Below are 27,462 nucleotides of genomic sequence, written 5' to 3' on the forward strand. Positions count from 1 at the left end.
GAACAAACAAAAAACAAGGCACAGAATTTTCTGCAATCTACTCAAACTAAATCCGAGCACCCAAGTTTGACTTGGTAGGAAGAAGTAAAACTTAAAAAAACAAAAAACCAACCAACCAACAAACAAAAGAAAGAGGTGTCAAACAGCAGAATGTACTTTCAAAGAACATTTTTCCTTTTTTTACACAGCAAATCCCAAGCCTTCCCAGTCTCGCACCTTTCCACCCATTCATAAAAAAACACACGAATTTCTCGCAAGTTCCAACATCTCTGTCTCTTTATCACCTAAATGGGGCCAGCTGGACACCTCAGTGAAACAAAAAGGCTGATCTAGATGAAGTACTCTTTCTTTTCTTCGGAGTTGTTCTGGCCTCCTTCCGCATTGATTATGGCTGTATCTGCGTCTGCTGCGTCATCGGCTCCTTTGGCTTCATGAGTGAAGTATGTACCTGAAAGATGAAGGGGTAAAGCACCGTGACTGTCTGATGGCCTCTGTGCAAAGTGGTACAGAGATGGCAACGTGCTTTATGGCCATCATCAGCCGAAGTGGTGTGCAGGCAGCAGAGGGGAAAAAAACAATTGGAAGGAGAGAGCGAGGTGGGGGAGACAAATGGGGATCCGGGGCTTCCAAAGGCACCACTCCAACTGAACCGCTGCGATATAATTCAGCAAATGAGACATTAGAGCAGTGATTATGACCAGAGGGTGTCGGCAGAAGAAGACGTGAGTGGGAGCTAAAAATGCAGAAAGCTGGAGAGCTGTTGACTGACGTGTGAACAGTAAACGCCAGGACCAATGACCAGAGATGTGCGCGCACATGGTTAAAGACCAAAGCAAGGAAGAGCAATTAGCCAATTAATGAATTAGGGCCCTGATGATGTTCTACTGTCGCCTCAACTCGTTTATTTGACCCCCTCCCACCCCCCACCGCCTCCTGTCCTCAGGAGTCATGGCCGCCTGTGCATCAGCGGGGGCTCGCACGGGCAGGTCTGACCGTCTTCTGCCTCCTGCTTCAGCGTGGGGTCCCCGACCGAGAAACAGCTTGATAGCGTAGCGGTTGTGATCAAGGCCTGGGGTCTGTCTTAAGGGACAAGCGGTTCTCGCTCAAGGTGTGACTCTAGCCCGGACCCGGATTCATGCATTCGCTAATTGGCACAGCCACTTGGGAATGACGACACACAGAACGCTCCGAAGCTGGAGACACTCTCATGGGCAGGTGCCAACCATTTACGGGAGAGTTTATGGGGAGAGACAAGGACTGCCCCTCAGTAGGACATCTAGGTAGCGCTTACACTGCCTACCATAACCGAACAGCCCTCCTCCCGTTATATACTGTATTCTCGAAGATTCTTAGGGAAAAAAAAAAGGCTGATACATTGGTTGTATTTTCAGGTTTTCATACGTGACAAATCTGAGCAGGCAGGCGGTCAGATGTCCCCCTCCTATCCCCTTCTTTCCTCTGGCCCCTCGTTCTCCACAGCAGACTCGGCCCTGCTCTCTGGCGGCAACTTCCTGGCTCTATGAAGCTCGGCACCAAGAGGCTGGGCGTTCTCGGCCCAATGGGCTGCCCCCTGGGCACAGGCAGAGGGTCCCCAAATGGTTTATGTGGGAGACGGGCACTGTGGGTCCTAGAGGTGGTTTCAAGTACCTTGGACCTCCATTGCTGTGCTCAGGGGCCCTCCCCAAACCCAAATCCTACGCTCCAGTGGTAGGCAAGCGCCTGCGGTTAATGCTATAGGAAAACCCCACAAGCTCACAGCACAGAGCTTGAGAAAAACAGCAGAGAGACAAGGGCCGACAAAGAAAGGAAGAATAAATTACCAAGATGGGGGGAAGAGGAACGGAGCAGCATGGGGTACAGAGGAGGAGCGCTGGAAAAGATGATTGCCCATCCAGGCTGCACAGCTGATAAGTGTGATGATTAATGGCAATTTAAATCAATTGCACTGATAATTTTAAAAAAATACATATTTATGTGGCTTTTAAAGCACATTAAACCAAGAAAGTATTCTAGCCACTGTGACCAGCTTCCCTGGAGCTTGGGGCCAGGCAGCACTGCCTGTCCACCTGCTTCCCAGAAAGCAGCAGGGTATGGGCATGTTCTTTCCACGTTGATCGCTTTGGGGTTCATGCCCCACCTCTCACAGCCCGGTCCCTGTTTTTACAATTTTTGCTCTATCCCCAATTATGGATTGCAGAATCACACATCTAGAAAGCTTTTAGAGAAAAATCCAAATCAAGAAGCACTCCTCATCAACCCTCAGAGTCCTCATCAGCAGCTGCTGAGATTTCTGTTTTTTTTCCCTCTCCCAGTTTCGGGAAACATCGATAGGTTATGTGGCCACATAATCCCAACCGCCTATCAGGGGAAACCTCCGTCAAGTCCCCAGATGCAGAGGGGTGGTGACGGGAGGCCTCCTGCCGGCCAGAGCATCTTGCTTACCTTTATGTCTGGCAAAATAGCGCCCTAGAATGATGAGCAAGCACAGCATGGCGAACACGACCACGGCCACAACACCGCCGATCACGGCGTGGTCCACCGCTCGGATGGCGCCCTCCTCGCCGGCTCGAGAATCTGTCGGAATCAGAAAAGGAACAGGGCTGTAGAGCTCGTTACAAGACACCAGCAGCCCTGGCCACACTGCCTTCAGATCAGAGGTCACCTTCCTTTATAATGGAGGAGCCAGAGAGATCAGCCAGATGGATCAGCTTACAGCGAGGGAACGGACTGACCGGGCCAGGGCCGGACCGATCTGTCCTCCCCACAAGGCAATTTCATGACAGGCAGACGAGGAGCACTAACGCATGGGGAGCACGCTCAGGGACCAGGGAGAGAAGAAACAGTCTGTCCGGTCCCGGCCTGGTCTCAGCGCTCAGTCCGTCTGTGTCCAGCTGCAGATCCTAACGAGGAGGCCAACCCAGCTACTTAAGGGCGCTCGGGATGGCACCTTCGGGCACTGGAGGGGAGGTGACCGGAGCTTTCACCAGCTGCCCAGCGACCTTACCCCCGCTAGGCACGTGCACAGGAAAAGGAGCTCATAAGCCACAGCTGCCTCGAGATAAAACAAGGCTTATAAGACTAAAGACAGGTGACATGCTCGCTACATTTAGGAGGTACAAGGGAGTAAGTAAGCCTCCATCTAAAACCTCAAAACCTAGTTCAAAAAAAGGCAGCGAGGAATAATTGTCCATTGCCACAGATGGGCTTTCTTTTATTTATTTAACACTTCACGAGGCATAATTAATTTTCCCTTATCAGCATCACTCCCTCAGGATGTCTTCTTCCAGCTGAGGAACGACACGTTTGGCTGGGGAACCGCTCCAGAATGGACCCAGAATGAGCTATGGTGATGCAGAATGGATGCATGGCAGTGTAAACAATTTTAATTTAGGAATGTGGCTACATCACCCCTTGCTGAAGTCCTAATGGCACCCGAGATTTATAATGTAGTAAAAAACAATTATTCTCCCGTTGATTAATACATTAACATTTTGGAGTGGAAGCCAAACCATTGTCTTCTTTTTTATTGAGTCAAGTACGACACCTCCATTAAAATGATTTACTAGCTGTACCTTACAATTTAAGCACAGCAGCAACAGAAACGGTAAAAATCTTTTAACTTTACATGATTTGTGAAGTCATATGTGAAGGATTTACCATTTAAATCTTTCAGTACAAGAAGCACATGGCCCTATAAATCTGTCCCCCTTGCAGTTGCTGGACGCCTGAGAGAAATGCGTTTCACCAGGAAGACGGAGAGTGCAAATTCAAGTCAATTTTTAAGAAAGATTTATCTCTGTCTCTCTCCAAAGAACAGAGCAAATCTCTGAAGCCTCCACCTCTAATAATATTTGAAGTTTATCGATCAAGTGTACAGATCCGTGACAGCTAAAGGTAATGGTGCTCTTTTGAGCCGAAACCTGATACAACGCTTTCAGCAGGAGGGCATGATTTACACTTTCTATCGATATTTCCAATTCTGCTCCGAGATTAAGTACTGAAGGATGTGGGGAAAGAACTCGTGACTGAGGGTTCCATGAAAAGTGCTTTAATTAAAAGAGTTTAAATTAAAAAATGAAGTATTTAAAGTGTTTCATTAAGTTACCTTTCAGAGGACTACAAAAAAACCCCAAAAATCCCAAACCAAACAGAAATGCCAAATTGGAGGTAGCAGCAGGTCGCCCAGGACAACAGGATGATGGGAGTTTAATTGGAGAAGGGAGATGGGTTGGAGGCAGAGTGCACTGCAGCCAATTAGCCCGCTCTGTGATGTGCGAGCCCCTCCAGCAACCTGTCTAATAAGCTCGACTTGAAACGTGGTGGAGACGAATCGCCCTCCTTGGCCAAAAGTGTTGCCTACTGCGGACGCAACAGCCTCTGTGTCTTGAAAGTCATCTCAACGAGGCAGAACTCTGCCATGGAAACTTCTTCTTTTCTTTTAGAGACAACGGAGCTTGTGGGAGGGGGGTGCTCCCCTCTCCCCCCCCCCCCCCCCCACAACAGGGTATCTGCCCGAGGAGAGCTCTTCACATCCCGGAGACTCTCGCCCAACTGCACAAAGTCAGACTCGCTGATGGGAAGACAGTAACAGGAAAGCCAGGAAGTTGTGTTTTCCTTAGGGAGCTGTCAAAATGGGGGATCTTGTGGGAATGAAAACTAATCTCCAATTGCCCTGAGCTTCAGACCTATTGAAAAAATAGGGAGTCTTTCAACGAACTCCCTGGGTCTTAGACTTGGGTGGGGAAAACAGCGATACTAGCCATGGGGGAGAGGGGAAAGTGAAGGGTAAGAGCTGAAGAGAGGCCCTGGCCCGGGCAGACTGAGAGCAGAGAGAAACTTCGAGAGGCCCTCCCGGGTCCAGGCACAGACTGAAATAACCCATTTGGGGAAGGCACTCCCATGGCCACTGTTCAAAGACTGCCTCCTCCATGCCTAGGCACAGGAATATTCTAGAAGCTGGAGAAAGCCAGAGAGACAGAGAAGCTCTGTGATCCACACCACCACCTCAGGGGCTACGTATCTGTGGGATTAACTTCCTTAGGCCTTCGTTGGGTCCTTGCTCCCCATGAACTTCGGGCTCAGTGTGCTCAGTGCTGCCTCGTCGCCCCTGCACTTTGGCCACATTCACTACCTGGGTTCTAGGGATCTTCCCCGCCCTCAAGGACATACATATTTTACAGATACTTATTTATAAGGTTACTCTCTCCCGCTATCTCATGATACTCACTTGGTAAGAAAGTTTCCTACCACCAGTGAATCACGAAGACATTTTTCCTGCCTTCAATTACCGCAGACGGACACAGAAGGTAACTGATGCTTAATTTACAGGGAACACTGCAGTTTGTGAGCCCCTCACCACCTCTTTCCACCCCACCCCGGGGTTCACCGTCCTCTGTGAAGAGCAGCGCCCTTTCCTGCCTCAGCTCACTCCCCGCTTTTGTTTCCATGTGTGGAGTGGGCGGGAGAGTTTTCAGAGCGCTCCCGATCGGCCCCAGGTGGTGGGGGAACAGGGTGGAAGCTGGTCACGGACTACGGGGGCAGAAGGGCCTGCACCTGTGGGCTGGTGCCTCGCTCAGGGCAAGAAGCAGAAGCACCAGACGTTATACCATGAGGCAGCGGGCACATGGCTGGAGGCTGCAGGAAGTATGGGCCACCAGGAGGAGCATGGCTCTGACAAGTCCAGCAGCAGCCCAGCCTTCCTGTTACGCTCACCGAGGGAGAGCTCCCGCCAGTGCTTGAGAAAGTACCTTTCACCATCATCCAAAGACCCTGCTCCTTTTGGGGTGCAGACCTTGTCACTCTGAGGTTCCACCACCTTTCCTGGGCGGTATCCTCTCCAGAATTTTGGCTCCTTTTCTGAATCAGGCAGAGAAGGAAAGCAAAGAGCCAGACTCTACAAGCGGCCTCCAGCTTCTACACTGAAAGGACACGTGGGCGTGGAAAGCACTTACACACATGCCTGGTCCTCAGGCGAGTGAGCGGCTCTTGGGCCCAGAAGGTCGTGTGTTCTTGCTCTTTTAAGAAATGAGTAACAGGTGTTCCTGAGAGTGCTCCTACTTCTGGGACTAAGCAGGGCCCTGTCATCCTGTAGAGGAAATGCCATGTTTCTGTTTGGTGTATTCTGCTGGCATCAAGGTTAACCCAGCCTTGAACCAAGCATGTCTGCGTGGAGTGACGAATGTCACCCCAGTCGCTTCATGTGGGACGTCGAGGACCTTAGGCCTCGTCGTGCCATCGTTCCGGGCTTCAGGGGCTCTCTCTGAGTGCTGCGAAGAGGCTGTGCGGGCTCACGGTTGTGGCACAGTCCTGCCAGGACTGTCCCCTCTTGCAGCCCTGTCCATGGCTCTAAGTGTGACACGAGTCTCTTTAAGGACAGATCAGTCAGGAGCTGCTTAGTATTCGTGAGTTGGCTTTTCTTTTGGCAAAAAGCTGGGAACAACCTGGCTCCAGGTGAGCGTTTACAAGCTGCTTGCAGAATGTTAAGTTGGCGACTATGGCTTGGGTCAGAGCTTCAACCACCCTGGGCTCGAATTAGCATCTTAGAAACCGCAAGGACAAAAACATTTCAAAGGGACTCCCAAGAGGGATGCCCCCAACTGCTCGGTTCTCTTTACCTTGGGCCAGGTGACCCGGCCCCCTCCATTCCTCACGGGCAACATAAAGGAGGAAGTTCTAAAAGCAGTGGTTCCCGAGGGCCTGCCAAGAAAAGTGATTGCTAGAGCAACTTTCAGTCTCCTTCCCCCCACCTCCAGGGGACTCCTTTCTCTCCACTTGCTTTCCCCCCTCAAATGACTTGCCAGAACCGTCCTTCATGCGGAGCTCCGGCAGGCACGCCGCCGGTGCTAAAACAGGGCTCTCCAACACAGCACAGTCCCTCTGGCTACTACTTCGACACCTGGCATGGGACGTCTCACAGAAACTGTCATATGAATGCCTTCATCATGGATCTGTGATAAGCCCAGAAGGCTCGGCTGCCAAAGGCAGGGCTTCATGGCTAGCTGGGGAATGGCCAGTGTATCCCGGACAAGCTCCTGGGAAATAGGGACTCTGGCAGAGGACGTCACGGAGCAGAATGCTCGCGGCAACCGTGGCCTGCCCACCACGCAGCCTGGGCTGGGCTTTTTGCCAAAAGGACACCAAGTTTCCGACCTCTGAGGAGCTGAAGTATGACCCGATCAAAACACAACACACAGTGAAAACATATAGCAGAGGTCATGACAACCACTGCGTGGTTGGCTTACCTTCCCATTGCCAAATATCCCTGGCTCAGGCTATCTATCTCCTTGGGGAGAGCTGGATACTCCTCTAAAATCCACCTGTTTATTCTTCCCAGAGGTTACAGACTACCTCAGGTCTCACCTTAGAAATTAGCATTTAAAACATGGCGGAGATTCTAATGATACTGGTCTGCTTGGGCAATTCCTACGTTCAACCCTTCTGCCATTTCCATACCCAACGAACGACTGGAAAAAAGTTGAGATTCTTGACTTTTTGCAACAGTTCTGTCACTTGGTTTGGTTGGAGCCTTTTTCCTGGGCTGAGGGCTTGCTGGACAAGTCAGTTTAATTAAAAACTCTCAGAATCCGTGTTTCTAACGGAAATGCTACCTCCAGCTTCCTAGGACCGGAGGAATTAGTCTGTCTTAGAGGGTGCTTAGTGACTGTGATGTTATTTGCTACTTCTTTCGAGAAGAAAGGACAAGCCTGCTGGCGGGTTTTCTAAATCTGAGGCAAAACCAAGATCTGACCTCAAAGACGAAACGAAACGAAATGAAACGAAACAAAAAAAAACTTGGCGCCATCTGAGAAATGTAGCTACTCATTCCCATCCCCTCCTGGAGCTCCCTTTGTGGTAACACAAATAAGTGTGCATTTTAAAGAGCACAACTTTATTACCGAAGGGGAACACGCTGAATGACATGCACTGACAAAATGCCACATTATTTGCTAATCCTGATATGTTATTCTTCCTTAAGATTTGCTTTTCTCAGCACCAATTCAATTATAGATGCTACAAATCCTTCTGACATTTAATTCTCTCTTGTCAGAGAGTAGTAAATGTATACAGTACATGCACAGCTTTCCCATTAAGATGTTAATATATATTGGAGCACACTAGCCTCTATGTAACATAACCTTTCTGTTCTGTCTTTAGAAAGGGGAAGGAGGGAGGCAAGAAAATCATGAAGACCCCAGATAGCATCGCAGACAGCTAGTACTACCCTTCAGCTGCATTTGATTCTAGGGAGGCAACTGCAGCTACACGAACATTTCAGAGGAGCTACGCTAGGCTTACTTAAAGAAAAACTGCAGGGCGCCTGGGTGGCTCAGCTGGTTAAGCGACTGCCTTCGGCTCAGGTTATGATCCTGGAGCCCCGGGATCGAGTCCCACGTCGGGCTCCCCGCTCAGCAGCGAGTCGGCTTCTCCCTCTGACCTTCTTCCCTCTCATGCTCTCTCTCTACCATTCTCTCTCTCAATAAATAAATAAAAATCTTCATAAAAAAAACAAAAAACAAAACTGCAGTCGGCATCGTCCTCCTGCCACCCAGAGCTCGGTATGCATTCACTCAAATGAGAAGTTCCGCACGCAGGCTTTTGGGCTGTACATCGTCACTACTCAGTGATCAGGCCTCGGGCTCTCGTAGGCTGTCACTGCCTATAGATTATCCTCCAGAAACAGGCCCAAAAGGGAGACACAGAAGAGTTAGGACCTCCTCTCCCTCACGGCCCAGTGGAGAGTGGTCGGATCTGGGGTAAAAGTGGCCCGTCGTTGCTCTGCTCTGTGATTGCAGGCAGGTGGATCAGCCACTCTGAGCCATGGAGCACAACCATACGCTTCACAGGGTCGTTTCTACGAGGCGTGTCGAATGGGAGAGGGCCTCTCTGGGCCAGGGCTTGGCATTACCATAGGCACTCAAGAAGTGGCTCTCACAGTTAAATTTGCAATATTAAAGCCCAAGGAGGGCTTTCTCCAGGTTCTGTAATACTACGGACTCCAGGCAAATACTTATCAGCTCTCTGGGGGTAAGGGCTATATGTGCACCCAGCACTCTGCTCTCAGACAGAGAGACGGCCCCTCAACACTTGCTGAGTTGAAGTCACTGGGCCATTTTCCATTTCTGTAGAATGGCACCCAGGGTTAGACTGATGGCCCAGCTGCCCTGTGGGGTCAAGGCTGGAGGCCCCACCGGGGCCAGGTCATGATTCAGGTGTACCATCTGAGTATGAGGATTGGAAGTATTTATTGTCCCCTAAATACTGAGAACAAATATTTTTTATGATTTTTCTCCCATCTCAAGTAACTTGATTTAGTTATTTTACCCAATGGCAGAAATGCCTTAATGAGCAGGACGGGATCCTCCCAAACATTTAGTGTCCCCAGAGGCCAGGAGGTGCGCTCATGAGTCACGCCACTCATCTCCTAATAAGGACTTCAAAGTGTGTGTGCCTTTCCCATTGTGAGCAACAGGAAGGCACAGGAGGATGGAACCAGAGTTTTCCTTAAAAGAGTATACAGCTGAGAAAGAGGACAGAGCCGTAAAGTATTTCCAAACATACATTTCCCACTAGAATCTCTCTCTGGAGAAAGATGCTTCTGGGGACCTCAGGCATTTGGGGGTGTGAAGAGGATGGGTTAATGAATATGGTGAAGTCACCCCAAAGCGGTGTCCAACCTGTGGAACTGGAATTCACATTTTGTGTTGTAGCCTGGCGACTCTCTAGTTTGGAGGAAAGTTCTATCTCATGGCCTCCTTCCTCCCCATGAGGGAAACAGTAGCATGTTGGATTATGGGAAGATCAGCAATCCAGTGACCTTCAAACTCCCATCCTGGGAGTGCTGTGACCAAGCTGCCACGGACTCGAGATGATTTTCTCAGTCTACTGCCTTGTAGTCCACAGAATTTTAAAAATCAGGAACTCTACGTGTTTTAACCTTTGTGACCCCAAAGTTTCCCACAGCCTCTAGGACCATCTCAGTGGGAAACTGATCCTATAATTTCGGACGATGGGACAATGGCACCGAAATCATCCGAGGCGAAGGTCTTCTCTGAAGGAGAAAGAGCTTGATTTGGTGCCGGAAGAGATCTTTCCAGGTCAGTCAGCATGTGGTTCTACCCCTGATGGGCTCCAGAGAGCCTGACTCTCCCCTCCTCATTCCCCTGAGGCACACACTGAAATTGCAAGGGGTTCCAAGAGGAAAAGGATTCCTGAGAAGACCCCAGAGCAGAGGAAGTGTGGAGTTCACAGTGGAAGAACTACTCTCAAACTAAAGTCTCTATTTCCTGCAGAGCCCTGAAGACCCGCATGTTCAAATTCTGACTTCTGCCTCTTGAGGAAATCATTCAACCTGGGGAGCCCCCACTTCCTCACGTGCAAAACGAGACTGCTCAGGAAAAATCCTCCCAGGGCTGGCTCACTCTCCCTGTCCCGATGGCCTTCCGTGGGGAACTTTTGTTCTCAACTGGCCTCCACTTCTTCCTAGCCCTAGTCACTCGGGTTCACTCTACCCGCTTTCATTTTTTTCCACAGCAGTTGCCACTGGCCACCATCCTCTCATGCCGTGAGCCTGGCGGCCCCACTAGAAAGCAGCTATGAGTGCAGGGGCCTGTGGCGTGAACCCCACAGTGGGTCCCGGCTGATCTTGTTCACTGCCGCATGCCTGGGGCCCAGCCCAGAGCCTAGCACACGCAGCTAGGGCAGTGGTGCTCAGAGAAGAGCGAATGAGATCGTCTGCGAAAGAGTTTTCTGAGCTGGAAAGAACTGTACAAATACAAGCTAAATACTACTACCCTTGAGATTTATGAGCCATACCTTGAATTTGTCTACACAGCCCAGCTGGGTTTTCTTTATTATTTTTGCTAGTCTACCACAGAAGCTGAAATAGCCTGTTTGCCAAATCTGGGCCACACTTTTGGTGGGGGCAAGGAAGACTCCCCTCTACCCCCCAATGTTCTGTCTATTGAGTTTCTCCACACACATTTCAAGCAAGTTCAGCTGACCCTGAGGACGTTCTCAACGACCAGAGGGTCATACAGCCCCTCCCAGAACTGATAATCTGGATCCAAAGGCCTTTGTGTGCTTCCATTATCTACAGACAGTAGATATTTAGACTGTACTGTGAGCCCATGTTTCCTTCAGAATTCATTCAGGGGACTCTAGTTGGCTTCACCTAGAGTCTTCCATCATGCCTGGCATGGATTATCAGAGACATTTAGAGTTTGCCCTCCACCCATACTTTTCTACAGATTGTGAGGGAGATGTGGGATTTTTCTAGATCACTTTCTCATTTGTAGGGCAAGAGTTGACAACATGTTTTTGGGGGAAGCATGACAGCTCTGGAATTTCTTGGTGCCTCCGCTTCAAAAACAGAAGACTGATGGTTTGCTCTGATAGTGCTGGAGGGCCATTCTCTGGCACACTGCATATTTACCAATGCACTCTGCTAAACAGTCCCCAGAGGCCCTTCCGTTGCTGAAAGGAGGGAGACAGTGCAGATATTTTTTAAAAGTTTTAAAATAAAATAGAAAGATAAATATGCTTAAAGCTATTCTATTCCACATGGGTGGCAATAACCACCAGCTGTCACCAGGAAAGAGCAGATGTAATTGATAAAACAATTCAAAACTCTTCTGGGTCCATCGTCAATAAAGTTAACACCCAAAAAGTAAATGAAAGGGTTCAAAGTAGGACTGGGTAAGCTCCCCAGGTCTGCCAATAATTAAATCACTGAACTACACACAAGCATAATTTTTTAATGCAGATTAAAGAGGAGGATCAGCTGGGCAACTTGCTTTGCTGGGTAAGGATGGAGCACCATATGTTGCTTATGAGAGTGTCATTAGCTGAGGTAGCAGTGGTGAATGGGGGAGGTGGGCAGAAGACAGACCATCGTTATTTCCAAGGAAATGCAGGATCCAGCATCTATCCCTAATAAGGAACGGATGGAACTTCTACCCAGATAGAACAGGAAATGGATGGTAATATTATTCATTACCACAGTTTAGCATTAAATGGGCAACACCTACTCTAATTTATTGATGGGCTGTTTAAGACGGGTGTTAACCTGTTTGTCTTGTATTATAATTGAATTCAGTCTCTAGGCTACAGAAATTTGAGAAGTTCATCCTTTCTCAATCAATATGCTCCCCTTCAGTGACCCATTTCAAGACAGCTTCATAAAAAATAATGTATTTTGTTTTAATAAATTTAAACACTACGACAGCTGCTCAATTTTTATTGGTTGTTTTTTTTTTTTTTTTCCTTCAGATGTCTCTTTGCTGCTGAGGGAAGCCAAGCTCACAATCAATAGTAATTGATTAATCAGCATCCCCTTTGAACAAAGGTGCTAATCAGTTTTTGATTAGTTCATCAAACCAGATGCAAAGGCAGCCCAAGCCCAGCCTGATAGATCATCAGTGTTCTACATGACTTATGGCTCCTGAACAACACAGGGCTGCAGTGTTCCTGGAGGGGATGGGGCTGGGGGTACCACGTAATTATTCATTTAACCAAATTATCAGGAGCACAAACAGTTGCCGGTTTATTGCTCCTGACTCAGGGGTGATGGATAGAACTGCAGCAAGACCGCATCTAACTTGGTGCAGAGCTGAGAGACCTGGAGCGTTTCCTTAATGGATGATGCCTGGGGAAGGGGGTGGATGGCCTAAGTAGTCCCACTTTCCTAAAAAGGAGAAAAATTACCTTTGCCTATCTCAGTGATCCTCATCTGACTACTACGCCAAGAGGGATCAGGCCCGTGAGGGGACTCAGTCCTTTCTTGGGATCCTTGAGAAATTCCACTTGCCAGGGCTGCCGTGTCAGAGCTGTTTTATTTAGGGTCAGGACACGAACTCAGCGCAGATTGCTTACAACCAGCATTACATTCTATGCAAGGAGCAGGACTTATCTCTTCTTTTAAAAGAAAATCAGGCTAATGTTTTTGCAATTTCTCTAAATACACCACCAGTTAAAAGGCAAAAATGAAACACTCCCTTGATGGGCTGGCTGTCTTTCTAATCTTCTAGTTATTTATCTGAATTCACTGGGATTTGGAACTTATTCATCCAACAAGTTATCAATCGAGTGCCTACTACACGACAGGCATATAGCAGTGAACGAACCCAATATGGCCTCTTGGAGCTTCCACTGGGTGGAAAAATCTGACAGCTAAGCTCAAACCGGGACATGCTACATCGAAACATAAAGCCACCCTCCCTGTTTTTTAAGTTTGACAGAAGCACCTAGGAGGCGATAAATCTGCACTTTGAAAGACTAGGTGGCTCTAATTTTTTCACTGGGTGAAACCTGCAGTCAAGGACCACCACCTCACAATCAACTATTCAAGGGAGCTGAAGTGAAATCTCTTCAGGAAGGGGCAATATGGAACCCTTCCTACCAAAGGCTGGAGTAAGGATCTACAGCCCTACCCCTTGGTGCCTCCAACACAGTGATGAGGAAGGGGGCTTTCCTACTGATTTATTAGGAATTAACCGATCCAAATGTTTAAGGAGCTGGAGCTGGTTGGCAGCGAAGTCCCACAACATCATGGCAGCTCATGTAATTGTTTAGCTCTGACCATTCTGAATCTCCTCCCCGCCCCCCCTCCTTTTTAGGATATGCTTCTTATTCTGGATTAGTAACACCTAAATCCTGGAATCAAGCATGAAACCTACTTTTGCAAGAGCTCAGTGTGCTGTGAAAAAGGTCTGAGGTGGATAATTAGTTTACATCACGGTGTGTGACAAAACAATCGCCCCCCCTTCCTCCCTGCCCCTCCCACCCCGTGTTTCTAAGATAACTGTGACGTGGCTTTTCAAGTCTATTCTACAGAAGTAGATGGTCAATAGTAGCTTTTTCCTTTTTAAAATAAAGATCTTCTCTCATAATCCAACATCCTTAAACTGCTTTGTAATGCAAAACATTTCTCTTGAACCGTTACACACCCAGAGCATAAAAATTATTTTTATGCCACTGGAAACAGTGGCCTTCGTACGATGCAAAGATGAGCTGACCTCCCTTGCAGTGACGCCCTTGGTCCCAATCTGAAATATTCACGCCACGAGCACAGGGGCAGGAAGGGGCTGATGAGGAAGAAAGTGTTAGTAAAAGTTTGTTTTCCTTTAATCCACAATTGCTAGTTAACTGCCCAGGAAACCAAATGGCCGTTTTGTAGTAGTGGACAGGGCACCCACAGGTTGGACACCGCAGTGCCTTACCTAATGACTAGCCCTTACCTGAGAGGTCCTCACTGTCCAGTTCTTCTGCGGAATTGGGCAACTGAGTAAGGCCTTACAAGTAAAAACAAATCATTTTTCTTTTCGTTCCTCAAGGGACATAAACAAAACACTTAAGAACTGAGGATGAATTTCTTAAAAAAAAAAAAAAAAACATGAGCCAAATCTCTTGCTATCTCTCTCTTTTTTGGATAGCTTGAATGCATTAATCCATAAGTACATTTCTCCATTTCATTTTGTTATTGATACACAATCAAGGCAGAAAGATTCCTCAGTCTCCGCTTTCAAAGCACATGAAACATGAAGGTGAATGTTTAAAATCACTCATTCATAACAGCATGCAAAAAGAAAAAAAAAATAAAGCCTGATTGTTAGCTGTTGATGCTTTGACATGGCTCTTAAATGCAAATACAGTTAGATGTTACATACTGATGTATGTAAGTTTTATTTCACATTTTACCATAAATTGAAATCCTTTGCCAATACTGACAAATACATTTCATTATCAATTTATGATGATCTTGGATCACTTATTTCAAAATGGTACAGCATCTGCTAACTACAGATTGCAGGTTATGTCTTCATCAGAAAATCTGATTTGCAAAATGACTTTTTAAAAAGGAGAATTTAAAAAAAAATCAGTGGTATTCCTGAAAAATGAAACCCTCAAAGCTGAGAAAGCAGTTAGGTCAGGAGCTAATCTGGTGGGGGCTTGCAGGGTCTACACCGAGCCACCACCAACGCTGGCCAGCCCTCAGCTAGCTCTGATCTGAATTAAAGGAGGGGTGGAGGGAGGTAGAAAAACAACAGGAGGCTTGGCCAGGGGACGGATTCCACTTACTCCTGCTTCACTTGCAGGCTGCTCCTTTCATGAAGATCATTAACCACCACAAAATGTGAGACAATCTGAGGCCTCCACCTGTAGTTCCTTGACATTCTGCTCAAAGTCCTGTCTGAAGGCTCTGGGTCTTCTGATCTGCACAATTTGCTAATGCTTTTCTAATGGGATTTGTCATTTTGGAAGAATATTTGTGGGCCTATAAAACCGCAAGACTTTGGGGAGAGGGGCGGGTCTTTACTTTTCATCCTTCCCTTCTCTTATAGCCAAGCACAGAGTATACTCTCAGCAAGCATTTGCTGAATGAATGATGTGGGAGTGATGCTCAGTGAACTACCAACCAGAGCTCTGGAAACAAATGCTCTGGAAACAAGCAATGTCAAACTGATCGCACTATTAAAAAAAACAAACAAACAAACCCAAAGTAACAGAAACAATCATGTAGGAATGGTCAGTAAAAGCTTGGGTTTTGTAAGTTGTTTTATAAAGAAGCCAAGTGAATATTGTTAGCTAGGCTGGTGCCGTGACAAGGAAGTCATCGTTATCAGCTCTTGAAGAATTTCCATTGCGATCCTTGGGTGTCAGTGTTCAAAGGCGGGTGCCAATTAGAAATGGAAGGGTTCGAGTCCACGGATGTTCCCCAACTACGGATTTAGGCAACAAAAGGGAAAGCAGTGAGTAATGCAATCAATCAGAGAGGCAACTGAGAAGGGATGCTACCCGTTTGTTCTGAAATCTGATTGGCCAAAAGTGTTCCTATTTCTAATTGGCTTTATCCATTGTATAAAGACTGATGAATACGATTATTTGAATAATTGTTATAAATGGACAACATAAAATACTCCTCTGTAGTTAATTATGAATTTGCAGTTCTCAGAAGGCTAATAATCCCTTACTGCTACGTGGCCCAGTGAATATCAAAGCATTCTACATAAGTGCTTGGCACCTGCTTCCTTGGGGAGGGCATTAGAAAGCTAATTTTAAAAAATAAAGACAAATATGTTTATGAAATATCATTGATACGCAAAGTTTCCCATTAAAAAGCAACAGACAGTTGATATACACCTCATTAAAGATGAAACTGTCATTTTTAATGGCATAAATTTTAAAATACACCAAATCATCTGGATCTGCCGCTCAGATTACATCGGAAAGTGGGAAGCCATTTCGATTAGTGGCGTTAAATTTGGTTTTGCACTACAGTTGTATTTTATGAATCTACAGTGCTCGGCCAGAGTTGGATAATTTTTGAATAAATATAATTGGAAGAGTATACCGAGTCACTGAGTGTACAAGGGAGGACAGGCAAAATTTACCTCCTAGAATTGCTTTGACTTAGGTAGTCCTCTTTCATGTTAAAAATTATACACCTCTTATTTTCTCAAAGAAACAAAGATGCATTTTATGAGGCAGACAATGTTTTGCAAAAGGAAACTTCACAATTTAACAATACGTGGGAAATCCCTTCTTGGTTTTTCTCTTTAAACTTCCATATCATCTGTTAAAGACCTTTCTTGTCACTTCTGATTAAAATGTGTCCAATAGGGCGCCTGGGTGGCTCAGTTGGGTAAGCGACTGCCTTCAGCTCAGGTCATAATCCTGGAGTCCCGGGATCGAGTCCCACGTCGGGCTCCCTGCTCAGCAGGGAGTCTGCTTCTCCCTCTGCCCTTCCCCCCTCTCATGTGCTCTCTCTCTCTCTCTCTTTCAAATAAATAAATAAATAAACCTTTAAAAAAATGTGTCCAATAAATTTCTTTAAACTTCGTTAAACGAGTGAAAAGTTTAACTATTGGTCCATGTGGGATTTTTTTTTTTTTTTTTGAGCATGTAATTCTGAGCGTGATAATTTCATGCAGGCACAATAAGGTCTCTTCTGCGGAGATGTGTGTTCTGCTTGTCATGGTCTAGGGTGGGCTGCACATACCCTGGGCCTCCTGTCTTTGCTGTTGCTATTCCCCCTTTCCAACAGACATCGCTGGCTTCTAAAAGTGGTGTATGGTGGCAATCTTAAACCAGGTTAAGGAAAACCTCAAACATTAGAAACAGCAAGAAATCCTAGAGATAGTTAAATAAAGTCAAGGTAAAGGTCAAGCAAAATTCCAATGTTTGTGGGTTCAGTTCATTAGGGTTTCATTTTTTTTCCCCCAGAAAATGTCATAAAAGAACGATCAAAGAAAACCTCAAGGAAACAAAAATGTAGCCCCCCTGGCTCCAGTACCATTCCCAGTAGGAAAAAGTAGGCGATGGTCTCTTTCTTACCTAAGCGGCATACATCTGATCACTTGGCCATATTATGGAAACTGTTACTTCCATCACCAGCCATAAGAGTTCAGACGCCCCCGGTAGTTTTAATCTAAAAGCTCAGTCATCCTGTTCTTCCTGCTTTGTCAGCTTTTGTGGAGAGTTTGTCCCTTCTTCCCATTAGCAGAAATTTGGTTCACGCCGTTAAACAGTAGCACATTGTTTCCAAACGGCATATCAAGGCTGAAACACAATCTTCAGGTCCTGCAGCCATTCGTAAACCTCTTTAGCTTTGTTCTTGAGTAGAACATACAATGTCTGCAGAGTCCCTTGACTGAATGACAGCCTTTGAAAGCCACTGTGGTATACTCATACAGAGAGATGTGCAGAGAGGTACATACACAGATGGTGGACATAGAGGTTGTAATAATGCGCACTGCTGGCTATTTGTCTTTCGGATGGGCTTCAGAAGTACCCCGCAATTGAATAGAAAGTTAAGATTCGAATTTCATGTGCTTTCAGGATTCTAGCAAGGCTTGCACTACTTGCAAAATTTTACAAGCCGGGGAAAGGGAGCTTCAGGGGGGTGGTGACCTAAGGGCAGCGGACTAGGGTGTGAGCGTGTATCTAGCCCAGGTCAAAGATTTTTGCAACCAAAACTGAAAGTGAAAAATTATTTCAGGGGGGTTCCCAGTTTGAGTCTTACCATAATTACATACTGAATTAAAAACTATTGAAAAACTCATTTGGGATATGTAAATTCATGAGATCATCAGCCTCTGATAGATCAAGAGGTGGAAAGCAAAAGGACAGGTAGACTAGAAAATCATAAAACGGGAGAGGGAGGGGGAGGGGGAGAGGGGGAGGAGGAGGGGGAGAGAGGAGGGAGAACCTCCAACCCAGAGGAAGCCAGCTGACTGCAGTGCAGCAAAAGCACAAGCACTATTCCAGACCATGGGCATGCAGTCACCCAACACCTCACACAGGGGAGGTGGGTGGGGGAAGGGAGAGGGTACGCACAGGGCTGAAAAAGAACAAGGCACAAGACACAGAGAAGCGCCCACATCTGAACAAATAAAAACCGTCACGCGCACCCACACATCGATAATCATAGTAACGACTACACCACCCGTGCTTTAAGTCACTCATGCATTTCTGCCATCAATTTCAGACCCTGTGGTAGCAGGATTTGGCAGAGTGTTTTTTGCATTGCTCAACATGCACACGTAACACAGGATTCTTCCTGACCAGGCCTTAAGGATGAGCTCCAAAAACACAAGTGCTCAAGATCCTTATTGAAAGAAAATCCCTTCGGTCACCCTAGTCTAAAAATCCCATTCTTACACTCCCTTCTACATTTACCATCAATTAGAGCCTTAAAAACACATTGTGACTGATTGTTGTTTGGTTTCTTTTTGGAGAAAATCCATTTGATTTTGAATCATGCCCATGCACTTCTAACCTTCCAATACATGCTTATTCCAATCAGATATTGGTAAGAACAAATGATCAACATACATCAACAACCGGTATACTTCATACGTACTCTAGCAACACAAGCTTGAATAAAGTATTTTAATGAGTCTTCAAAGGGAAAGCTTTTTATAAATTATTCTTTCTCGTTTTTATAAAAGAAAAGAGAACTACAGAAGGAACTCCAGTATGAACACTTTTAAGACCAACGAAGTGGCCACGACAGGCTGACCTAATGTTGTCTTGTCATTTGAGTTGCCAAGTTCTCCGACCATGGCATTTTTCTAGGCCCAGATCCCTCTCATGAACATCTCAAGGTTATTCTCAAGTGCATGTAAGTCAAAAGGTTGCTCAACTGAAGAAGCTGAGTTTTAGCCATAATTCACTCGAAGACAGTCGGCCCCAGATCTGCATCTCTCTGGAAATCGGGTCCCCTGTTTCATAGTTTCCACCATATCCTATCACCTTTTCTACCCTGACGACTGACCTGAAGACTGTTTCCCCTCCGTCAAGGAAGAGTCTAGATACTACTTTGGCTTTCATTAAAGCTTTTTGCTGTGGGCTGGAGAGTATGCTGTTCAAGACAGCGGTGGGACCTCTTTGTGAGGATGCTATGAGGCTAAGAGACAAGTTAGGAGAATCTGTTAATACATGTACTACATAGGGGGACCAACCTGGGTTATCGCGTCTCTCCTCCTGCTGGTAAGGAATAGTGTGTGTGTGGGGGGGGCACTCATTTCTTCCTCCCCAATGGCTCTGGGCCATTTCTCATGTGCTACCAGCCAGTGAACAACATCCTAGTCATGTACCCTGGCTCGAATGCTGTCCGTGAACTAATAAGGCAGTGGTTGCTTCTCTGTTTCCGACCACAGGAATGCTAGAAAGTCTTATTCCAATTGTCTCTTTGTATACCACAAAAGAGAGATCACCGTCCCTTTCTCTCCAGGAAGAAAGACCTGATCAAAAACCGTGTCCTAGACCACAACTGGCCCCGAAGTTAATGTCTCATTTTTCAGGTCAGGGAACTTATTTCCTACTTGGAATACCTCACCCGACTCCAAGACCTACATCCATTAGAGTAACGTAAGTACATGGATTTTATCGAAGGGACCTAGCAAATAGAACTCTGGAGTCTTAGGAGATAAATGATCAATATTTCTTCAAAGATCTCACAGAATTTAGGAATCTTATGGTTACATTTGACCCTGGAGTCAATTATAGGAGGCTCAGAACTTAAAGCATCTTAAAAAGTATAGAACAAAATCTCCTGAATGACATTAAAATAGCCTTAAAGCTCTGAGACTAATCGATAAAAGTCAGGAAGTGCTCAATTAATGATGAAACCTACAAATAACTAAGCTTAATGGAGTGCAGTGCCTGAGCTGTAGCAAGCACTATGGGGCATTACCTTAGAAAGTGGAGGTTTTATACCTAATTGATTTCTCATGATTGCCTGTGTATCTGGCCCTTTACCTTTTCCCTCTGTGCCGGTGACAGGAAAGGGCCAGGTGAGGTGGGAGGGGCGTAGGGAGGGATATACTGCTCCAAACCTAAGTTCACTTTGCTTTCTCAGAATTCCTCATCAGGGAAGCCCAGATAGGGGGGTGATGTGCCAAGCATCAAGGCCTGACCTTCAGGGACAGCTCACACAGGACGGGTTTCGCTTAGAGATTTCTAACTGCCAAGTCCTCAAATATAGGTCTGTTTTGAGAAAGTCAGTCTGCACTAGGAAGATATGTTTTGCTAAAAGGTGCATGACCAGTAAAGGGTTGGGGGATCACCCCTGGTCACTTAGATGATGGATTCCAACCCTGTACAACAGGAGAAGTGATTTCAATAGTCCCTTTACCAAAAAATTCCCTCGAACTCAATTATTAAAATTCAGCCCAATTTTTAACTAACGTATCTTTCTCCAAGCACAATATCACCGGGGCTAGAGTTAGGGAATAAAGTCATATATAGATGAAACATGATTCTAATTTTCTGATTGGAGAGACACAGAAAAGTTAACAGACTTATTCCAACCTTGTAAGTTGGAGATGAAATTGAGAAAGGACATCCCAATGGCCATTTTGATTTTCTTTTTTAATCACTTTTTGGTTACAACCATAACCAGCTTTTTAGTATTTTGCCTACGAGATACCCGCACACAAATGATTTTTTGAGTCCCACTTAATGCTGTTAAAATTTACATCTGGTGTCACTCCTGGTTTGGAGAGGCTTCCCGCCCAATGCTAACTAGCATAAGCCTGCATGCACACATGGAGATTAAGAGTGAACTGGCCCGAATCTGCAGAAGTAGCTATGATTGGGAACATAATTAAGAGAAGATCGATGGCCTTGTGAATTTAAGCAGAACTACCCTTCTGCCCTCACCTGTCCTTCACAGCCTCAACTATTAAGTGACGTGAATGACCCCTCTTCCAAATGTACCTGGGATTCTAGCCTATAAACAAAGAAAGCAACTGGGCCTTTAATCCAGAGGCCATGATTTTTAGGCCAATATTTGTTTTTGAAGTTCCTTGTATTTCGGTGTCCGGTGGGATTCTATCCAGAAGGGCCGCGTGCAGCCGGATCTCCTGCATCCCGGCCCGGCGGGCGCTGGCCTCATCCCAGACGGCCACCATGGGTGCGGAACTCACAACAGAAATGACAAGACTCGACATCCTTTCAAGCCTTCAAAATTACAGTCTGTGCATGAGATCAGTCTACTCAAAACATGGTTTCCCTTGAAGACTGCATTTCTCTTTTTCCCAGGCTTGCCTTGCCTCTCAGCAGCGCTGAGAAAGTAGATAAACAGTAACGTGATACCAACCGTGAACTGCTGGCTCTGTCGTCGCTGCCGTGTCTACAGACGGGAACAGAGGATTGGAGGAAGGGAGGAAACAGGAGGAACGGCATGCAAAAAAAGGGAAAATGGAAAAAAATGGAACAGATAATATATGAGCAAGCTTTCAAAGAACATCGCGTGACAAGCAATAATAAATGAAAAGCAAAAAGCATTTGAAGTGAGTTGCACTGTTTTAAGACATGCCTTCAGCTCAAAGCTGCGAGCCAGTGAGGAAAACAGTCAATTCTGTGGTTCCTGGGGGTCTTGCCAGGACACAGCTCCTTGCTAGTCCATAGTCAGGGGAACATGCAAAGTGAGGAGAAACACCAGTGCAGACTCGGTGGCTCTGAGCGCATCCAGGCTCAGGACTGGGGCAGGAAAGCTCAGTCGGCAGGCTGGCGAAACAAGGGGTTCATACATTCAAACATTGCCTCTGTCGGAAGCCAGCCCCTGCGGGCACTCGGGCTGCGCGACTGCCAATTAGGCATCACTGACTCAATCGCACTTTGAGGATCCTTTTACGGCTCACGCTCAGATGCCTGTAGATGAACATGTGAGCTCAAGTTTTCCATCCCATGTTAATATTTTGGCAGTGTTTAGCTGGAAAGTGCCATGGACTGGGAGGCCATGGGAATGAACATATTAAAGGTTCCCCAGTAAGTTTCTGTATGCACGGTCCCCTCCCCACCCCCTCCCCCTACCCCCACCTCCCGGCCACCAGGCATCCATTCTTCGCTTTGCAGCGCCCACTGGGTTACCGCCTAAGAGCAGAAGACCGCCATGGGCACACCTGAGTCTACACCAATTCGCCAAACGCCACTTCCAGTCACGTGACATTCCACAAATGACAGTATCCAGCCATCCCTTTGCCCCCAGGGCAGCACCACGTTGGCCATGGTGAGCTGCCGGGAGCTCCGCCTCCGCGGCCGCAGCAGGAGACCACACAGCCGCCCTCGCCTTGCCAGATGCACTTGCTGTGGAAGAAACGATGGTCTGCCTCTTTCTTCTTCCATTTCCGATGCTGTTCAAGTTTCCTCCTCCTGCTGGGCTTCAAACCAGGCCTTCTGTCCTGGCTCCTCTTCACAGGAAATGGCTCAAGGGGCTCAAGAAATTTTCTTTTTATTTTTGGCTAGAGGGAAAGTGGGATAAATATCTAACAAAATGCACGATCACATTCTTTTTCCAGTCAGTTTTTTTTTTTTTTTTAACACCACTCCTGTGGCCAACTTCATTCCCAAGTCAACCCATCTGGCCGTGCTTTAGTGTTCAGCTCTACACCTCTCCAGTACATTTCCTTCCACTATCCCCTTCTGGCCAGAAAGGGATGGTGACATGGACTCGTCATCTCTAGCTGGGGTGGCGTTCTTGGTTAAAAGTGCAAGTAGTCACCTGTTCCCCCCCCCCCACCCCCGCCCTTAACACAGCCATTTAAGCTGGTAATTATTTTCATGAGTTCTAGGGACTCCAAAAGACTCTTCCGGACTCGACACAGGCAATGTTTAAATGCAATGGAATGCCAAACTTTTTTTTTTTTTTTTTTTGCTCAAACGAGCCTGATGCTTCTGATCTGCAAATCAGGACACATGAATTCACACCAGTGTTCCCCCTCAGTTGGCACGCTTTCCTCAGGACCCTCTAACCATCAAAACAATGGCAGCCCTTCTAAGGAGCCAGAATCAACCAGCAGTCTGAGAAGCCCCTTCAGCTTTAACGTAACTTATAGCTGAGTCTCTGAAGAATTGATGAAGGAAAGAAAAACATAAAATACACCGCATAAGAACACAATACTTACTTACAAGTCAAGTCTGCATGCATAAAATAGCAGTAAAGAACAATACCAAAAATTGTACAGTTGTAACATCGCTATACCAGATTGTCATGACACAGTAGACACATCTCCTTACTTGAAACATCCAAGTCAAGTGTTAGTTTGAGGTGCTTTCAACTTAAGGGGCAAGATCAAATGCACATTTGTACAAAACATTTATATGCACGCTGGTACATTTTATGGATAGGCACTGGCTCTTTTCCAAAATTAAAAAAAAAATAAACACTGTGGCTGGTTATTTTTACAGTAGTGCTTCTCATAGGCTGTAATTTTAGCAGGTAAATAAGTAGCATAAAATGAAAGAAAGGAGGTGGAGTAAAGCCTAGAGGTTAGAGCCCTCAAAAATCGTATCTTAGCATGAAGCGATGACTGCTCGATTTACTGTCTTCCTACCTCGCCACGCTGTCCGCTTTATCACGAAACTAAACTAAGTGACCCTAGGCGTTGGCTTCTTTGTGGGCACTAAAAAACTGAATGAGCCAAGTCCACAGTGCAGCTTGCTTCCCCATTCTGGGGATGGGAAATCCATCAATTGCACCCAAAAGGGGAGGAGAAAGGGTTGCAGGGGGGTGGGGTTGGGGGTGGAAACATCTTCTAGAACAGTTAAAAGCAAACACATGTTCGAGTCAAACCACACAAGTCACTGCGGCTGGAAATGGCAAAGCCATGATCAGCAAGAGAGCAGAGAAATGCAGCAGACAGACAGGTTGGCCACAGACTTCGAAGGAGGTTTGAGGGTGTGCCGGGGGAGGCTCTGATTCTATTTCTCTAAGAGCATCTGGTGTGCTATCTGAACAGAGGCTATTTCAAGTAAAGAATTAAAAAAAAAAAAAATTCTTTAGAAGTGACTTTGTGCTCCCCGCAGGAGAGCACTGTGACAGAATCTAATTCTCCTTCATAATTGCATTATGACTTCATGCAGAAACCACAGACCCCTGGCTCTGAAGTGAGCGCCACTCTGTGAAGTAGGATTTATTAGGGGTGTCTTAATCAGAAGACTGGTGAGATGTGCCAGCCCACCCCTGTGAATCAACTTGTGGGGTCACTCCATTGTTTGATAACATTCAAAGTCTATGGGCAAAATGCAAAGAGTAAATTTCCAATATAAGTTAGACACCTTATCATTAACTCAAAAAATGAGAGCGCCTGATTGTCCTAACAAAGACTAGTTTTCAACTGCATTTTGCTGTTACCTTTAGAAACTCATCGGAGCCAGGACTCCGAGAAAAAGAGGTCACAAAGAGCAGAGTTGGGCTTAAGGCGCCGTAGGGTTATGGAATTAAAAAGGCCTTGCTGAGCTATTGTCTCTATTTTAATTTTGATTACAATAAGGGCAAATTTATTGTACACTTACTTTATATGGTCAACAACAATCACACACACACAAAAAAAACCAACAAAGAACAATCCCACGTTCCTGCAAACCCAGTGAGTGTGTATGGCCTTAATAGTCACTCTCTAGCTGTTTTACGACTATAATCAAACAAGGTAACCAAGGGCAGGCCCTGGACTATTTGAAAGATGCACATTTCACTAAATATTGACTTCTCGGTCTCCTGGCCATACAAACAGTTTATGGCATCCTATCTTGAGTAAATTAAACATCACCTATATTTCACGTGGCAGTGTAAGATATTTACAGAATGAAAAGGCTCTGACAATGTGTGAGATTAGAGACAGTAGCCATTTAACCAAGTAGCCAAAAAAAAAAAATAAATAAAATTGCTGCACGAGGCAGCTGGGCAATATTTAGTTGAAACAGTCATGTGTAAGCTCCACTGTGGCCCATTCTAATCCTTTCATATGGATTCTCTCCAACTTAGAATTGTTCATTGAGTGTGACAGACTGGGGGTTTAAAACTAATCCATAAATTAGTCCATGGTCTCAAACACAACGGGTGCCATAAATGAAAATGAAAATCCTAGAACAAAATTAAATTCACAACCTTAAATACTTTTTCTTCTCCAATTGCTCTGTGGTGCTTCTGCTTTATGACGCACAGATTCACTGCAAGACTGCATTTTGGGGTGTGTGTGAGTAGGGTGTACATTTAAAAATGCAGTGTAATAACCCAGAGAACCCAATCTGCTCAAAAGCAGAGCTTAATTGTAAAGAATTTAAATTCTCCCATTTTGATTGTCATAAGCTTAAATGGAAGCGTACTAAGCAGTCCAGACATATTTTAATACACTTTCCCCAAGTTTATTTTCTTAACTAAAGTCAATAAGGAGCCAATGGGTTTTCTTAATTGAATTCCCCTTCAGTTTGTGTTATGGGGCTGCTTTAAATCTAGACACTAGGGCAGGCGAGGAACTCCCCTGACAATTTTATTTTCATAGTTCTGTTTCGCCGGCCAATATATATTATAGTTTTTTTTAATTTGTTTCTTTATTTCTGACTTATTTGAAATCTACTGAAAGCAAAAATACGTGCTGGAAAATTAAACTTCGAAATTTATTTTCTACTGGATTCCTGGTTAATTCTCTTTCCAACTATGTTATCCTTTAATCAAACTCCCATTTCTCAGGGACTGGAGAAAGGGGACAAGAACAGAACAGAAGCTAAAAGGCCCAAACAGGAGAGTCCTGATAAAGCTCTTACTCCTTAAAGTCACCCTCCCCTCCTGCCGGGGAAGGGGAAGCCCCCCCCCCGCCCCGCCCCCGCCCCCGCCCCCGCCCCGCGAGAAACGGCGGGATGGGGAGTGGCTTGGTGTTCTGTTAAGCAATTTCCAGTTTTGTTAAAAGCTTCTTCAGAATTATTCATTAGTGCTGCTGTGCCCCTGAGATCTTTCCATTTGCGAACCAGATGTTCTGAAAATTACAGGAGCCCATACAGGGGTTTCCTCTCACAAGGAACACTCCTCTCCCTTGGGGTGGGTGAAGGCTGGGTGGGAAGGAGGGGCAGAACAGAAGACAAGGGCCGGGGCGGAGGGGGACGGGGCTCTGCAAGCGGGAGCTTCTGGTGGTCTCCGGTTAGACGCCGGGCGGCTGGGTCCTTCCGACCCCCACCCTTCCACCATCAAGACAGCCCCAACAATCACTCTCTGAGCCTGAGAAACCCGCTTGCACGATGCTAGTCTTCTGCACTGTGGATGAATCTTTAGTACGGAAACGCGTCAAGACTTTATCTCTTGGATTCTTTTTAAACAAGGAACCTAAAAGTACGGGAATTATGATGGAAGCAATAGAAACAAAAAAATCGGAGTTCCCATCTCTCATTTCTTTTCTTTAAAAGGCAGAATCAGGTGCCCTTTGTCACTGTAGTATTCTCACTGCTTCTGTTCCCTCCTAAATCAATATGGGTCAAGAGCTGCTTGGCTCTGATGCTATTTATAATGGGCCTATAATTGTCAGCAAAATAAAAAAGTACACACTGGAGACAGTATGAAAAAGAAAGGCCATACAATTTTGGGGCAAAACCTTGAAAAGGGGGCTCACGCGTATTTTACTAGCGCCCTAATAATGTTCTTGTTACCAGGCACACTGGCGCATCAGTAACACTCAGTAAGTATTCAGGAAAGGATGAGTGATACACTGTCTTAATGGAGTAGAAGCCAACTCCAGAAAAAAAGAGAATTCAGTAAACACTCTAGAATGAAAGCTGTGTATGTCCCAGCAACAGTGGCTTAATACATGCCCGGAACATAAACACACACACACTGAAGGAGGATGCTAGAAGTAACGCTGGGACATGATGCTTAATTTCTAAAACGCTGTCCTTTCTTACCCACGTTCTATGCACTCCTGACGGCCGACCAAACTGCTTCTCCCCTGATGCTCTCCCCGGTCCTGCCCTGGCCATGACGCCAGCCCTCACTGCAGAGGGCCTCCCACTCAGGCTCCAGTGGGGAGAACCTAGTCCCTCTACCACATTTTAAGGGGCTTAAGGAATCTTCTGTCTCCACAGGCCCTAACATAATGCTTTATGTATTACGGGGGCTTGGTATTTGTTGAATGAATGCCTAAAGAGCGGCTTTAGGTGAAGCCAGGCTCTCTACTGTCATGTCAGTGGTCCCGT

At 46.1% G+C, this 27,462-nt stretch overlaps 1 protein-coding gene across 9 annotated transcripts in view; it reads right to left on the reverse strand.

The window, feature by feature from the left end:
* Positions 1-258: 258 nt before the first annotated feature.
* The window catches only part of CADM1 (cell adhesion molecule 1), a 318,714-nt gene continuing 291,510 nt past the window's right edge, over positions 259-27,462 (reverse strand). For 3 of the 9 annotated variants that reach the window (XM_027579179.1, XM_027579176.2, XM_027579181.2), the window contains 4 exons: positions 21,602-21,634; positions 14,235-14,288; positions 2,443-2,574; positions 259-448 (listed from right to left, as the gene is read on the reverse strand). In XM_027579179.1, the coding sequence (XP_027434980.1) occupies positions 330-448; positions 2,443-2,574; positions 14,235-14,288; positions 21,602-21,634 (338 nt within the window). In that variant the 3' untranslated portion in view covers positions 259-329. Of the gene's footprint in view, positions 449-2,442; positions 2,575-14,234; positions 14,289-15,532; positions 15,717-21,601; positions 21,635-27,462 lie in introns of those variants that run through there. The other 6 variants (XM_027579182.1, XM_027579178.2, XM_027579183.1 and 3 more) reach the window with 4 other exon arrangements.

Source organism: Zalophus californianus, chromosome 11, assembly GCF_009762305.2.
Source record: "Zalophus californianus isolate mZalCal1 chromosome 11, mZalCal1.pri.v2, whole genome shotgun sequence".
Taxonomy (NCBI): domain Eukaryota; kingdom Metazoa; phylum Chordata; class Mammalia; order Carnivora; family Otariidae; genus Zalophus; species Zalophus californianus.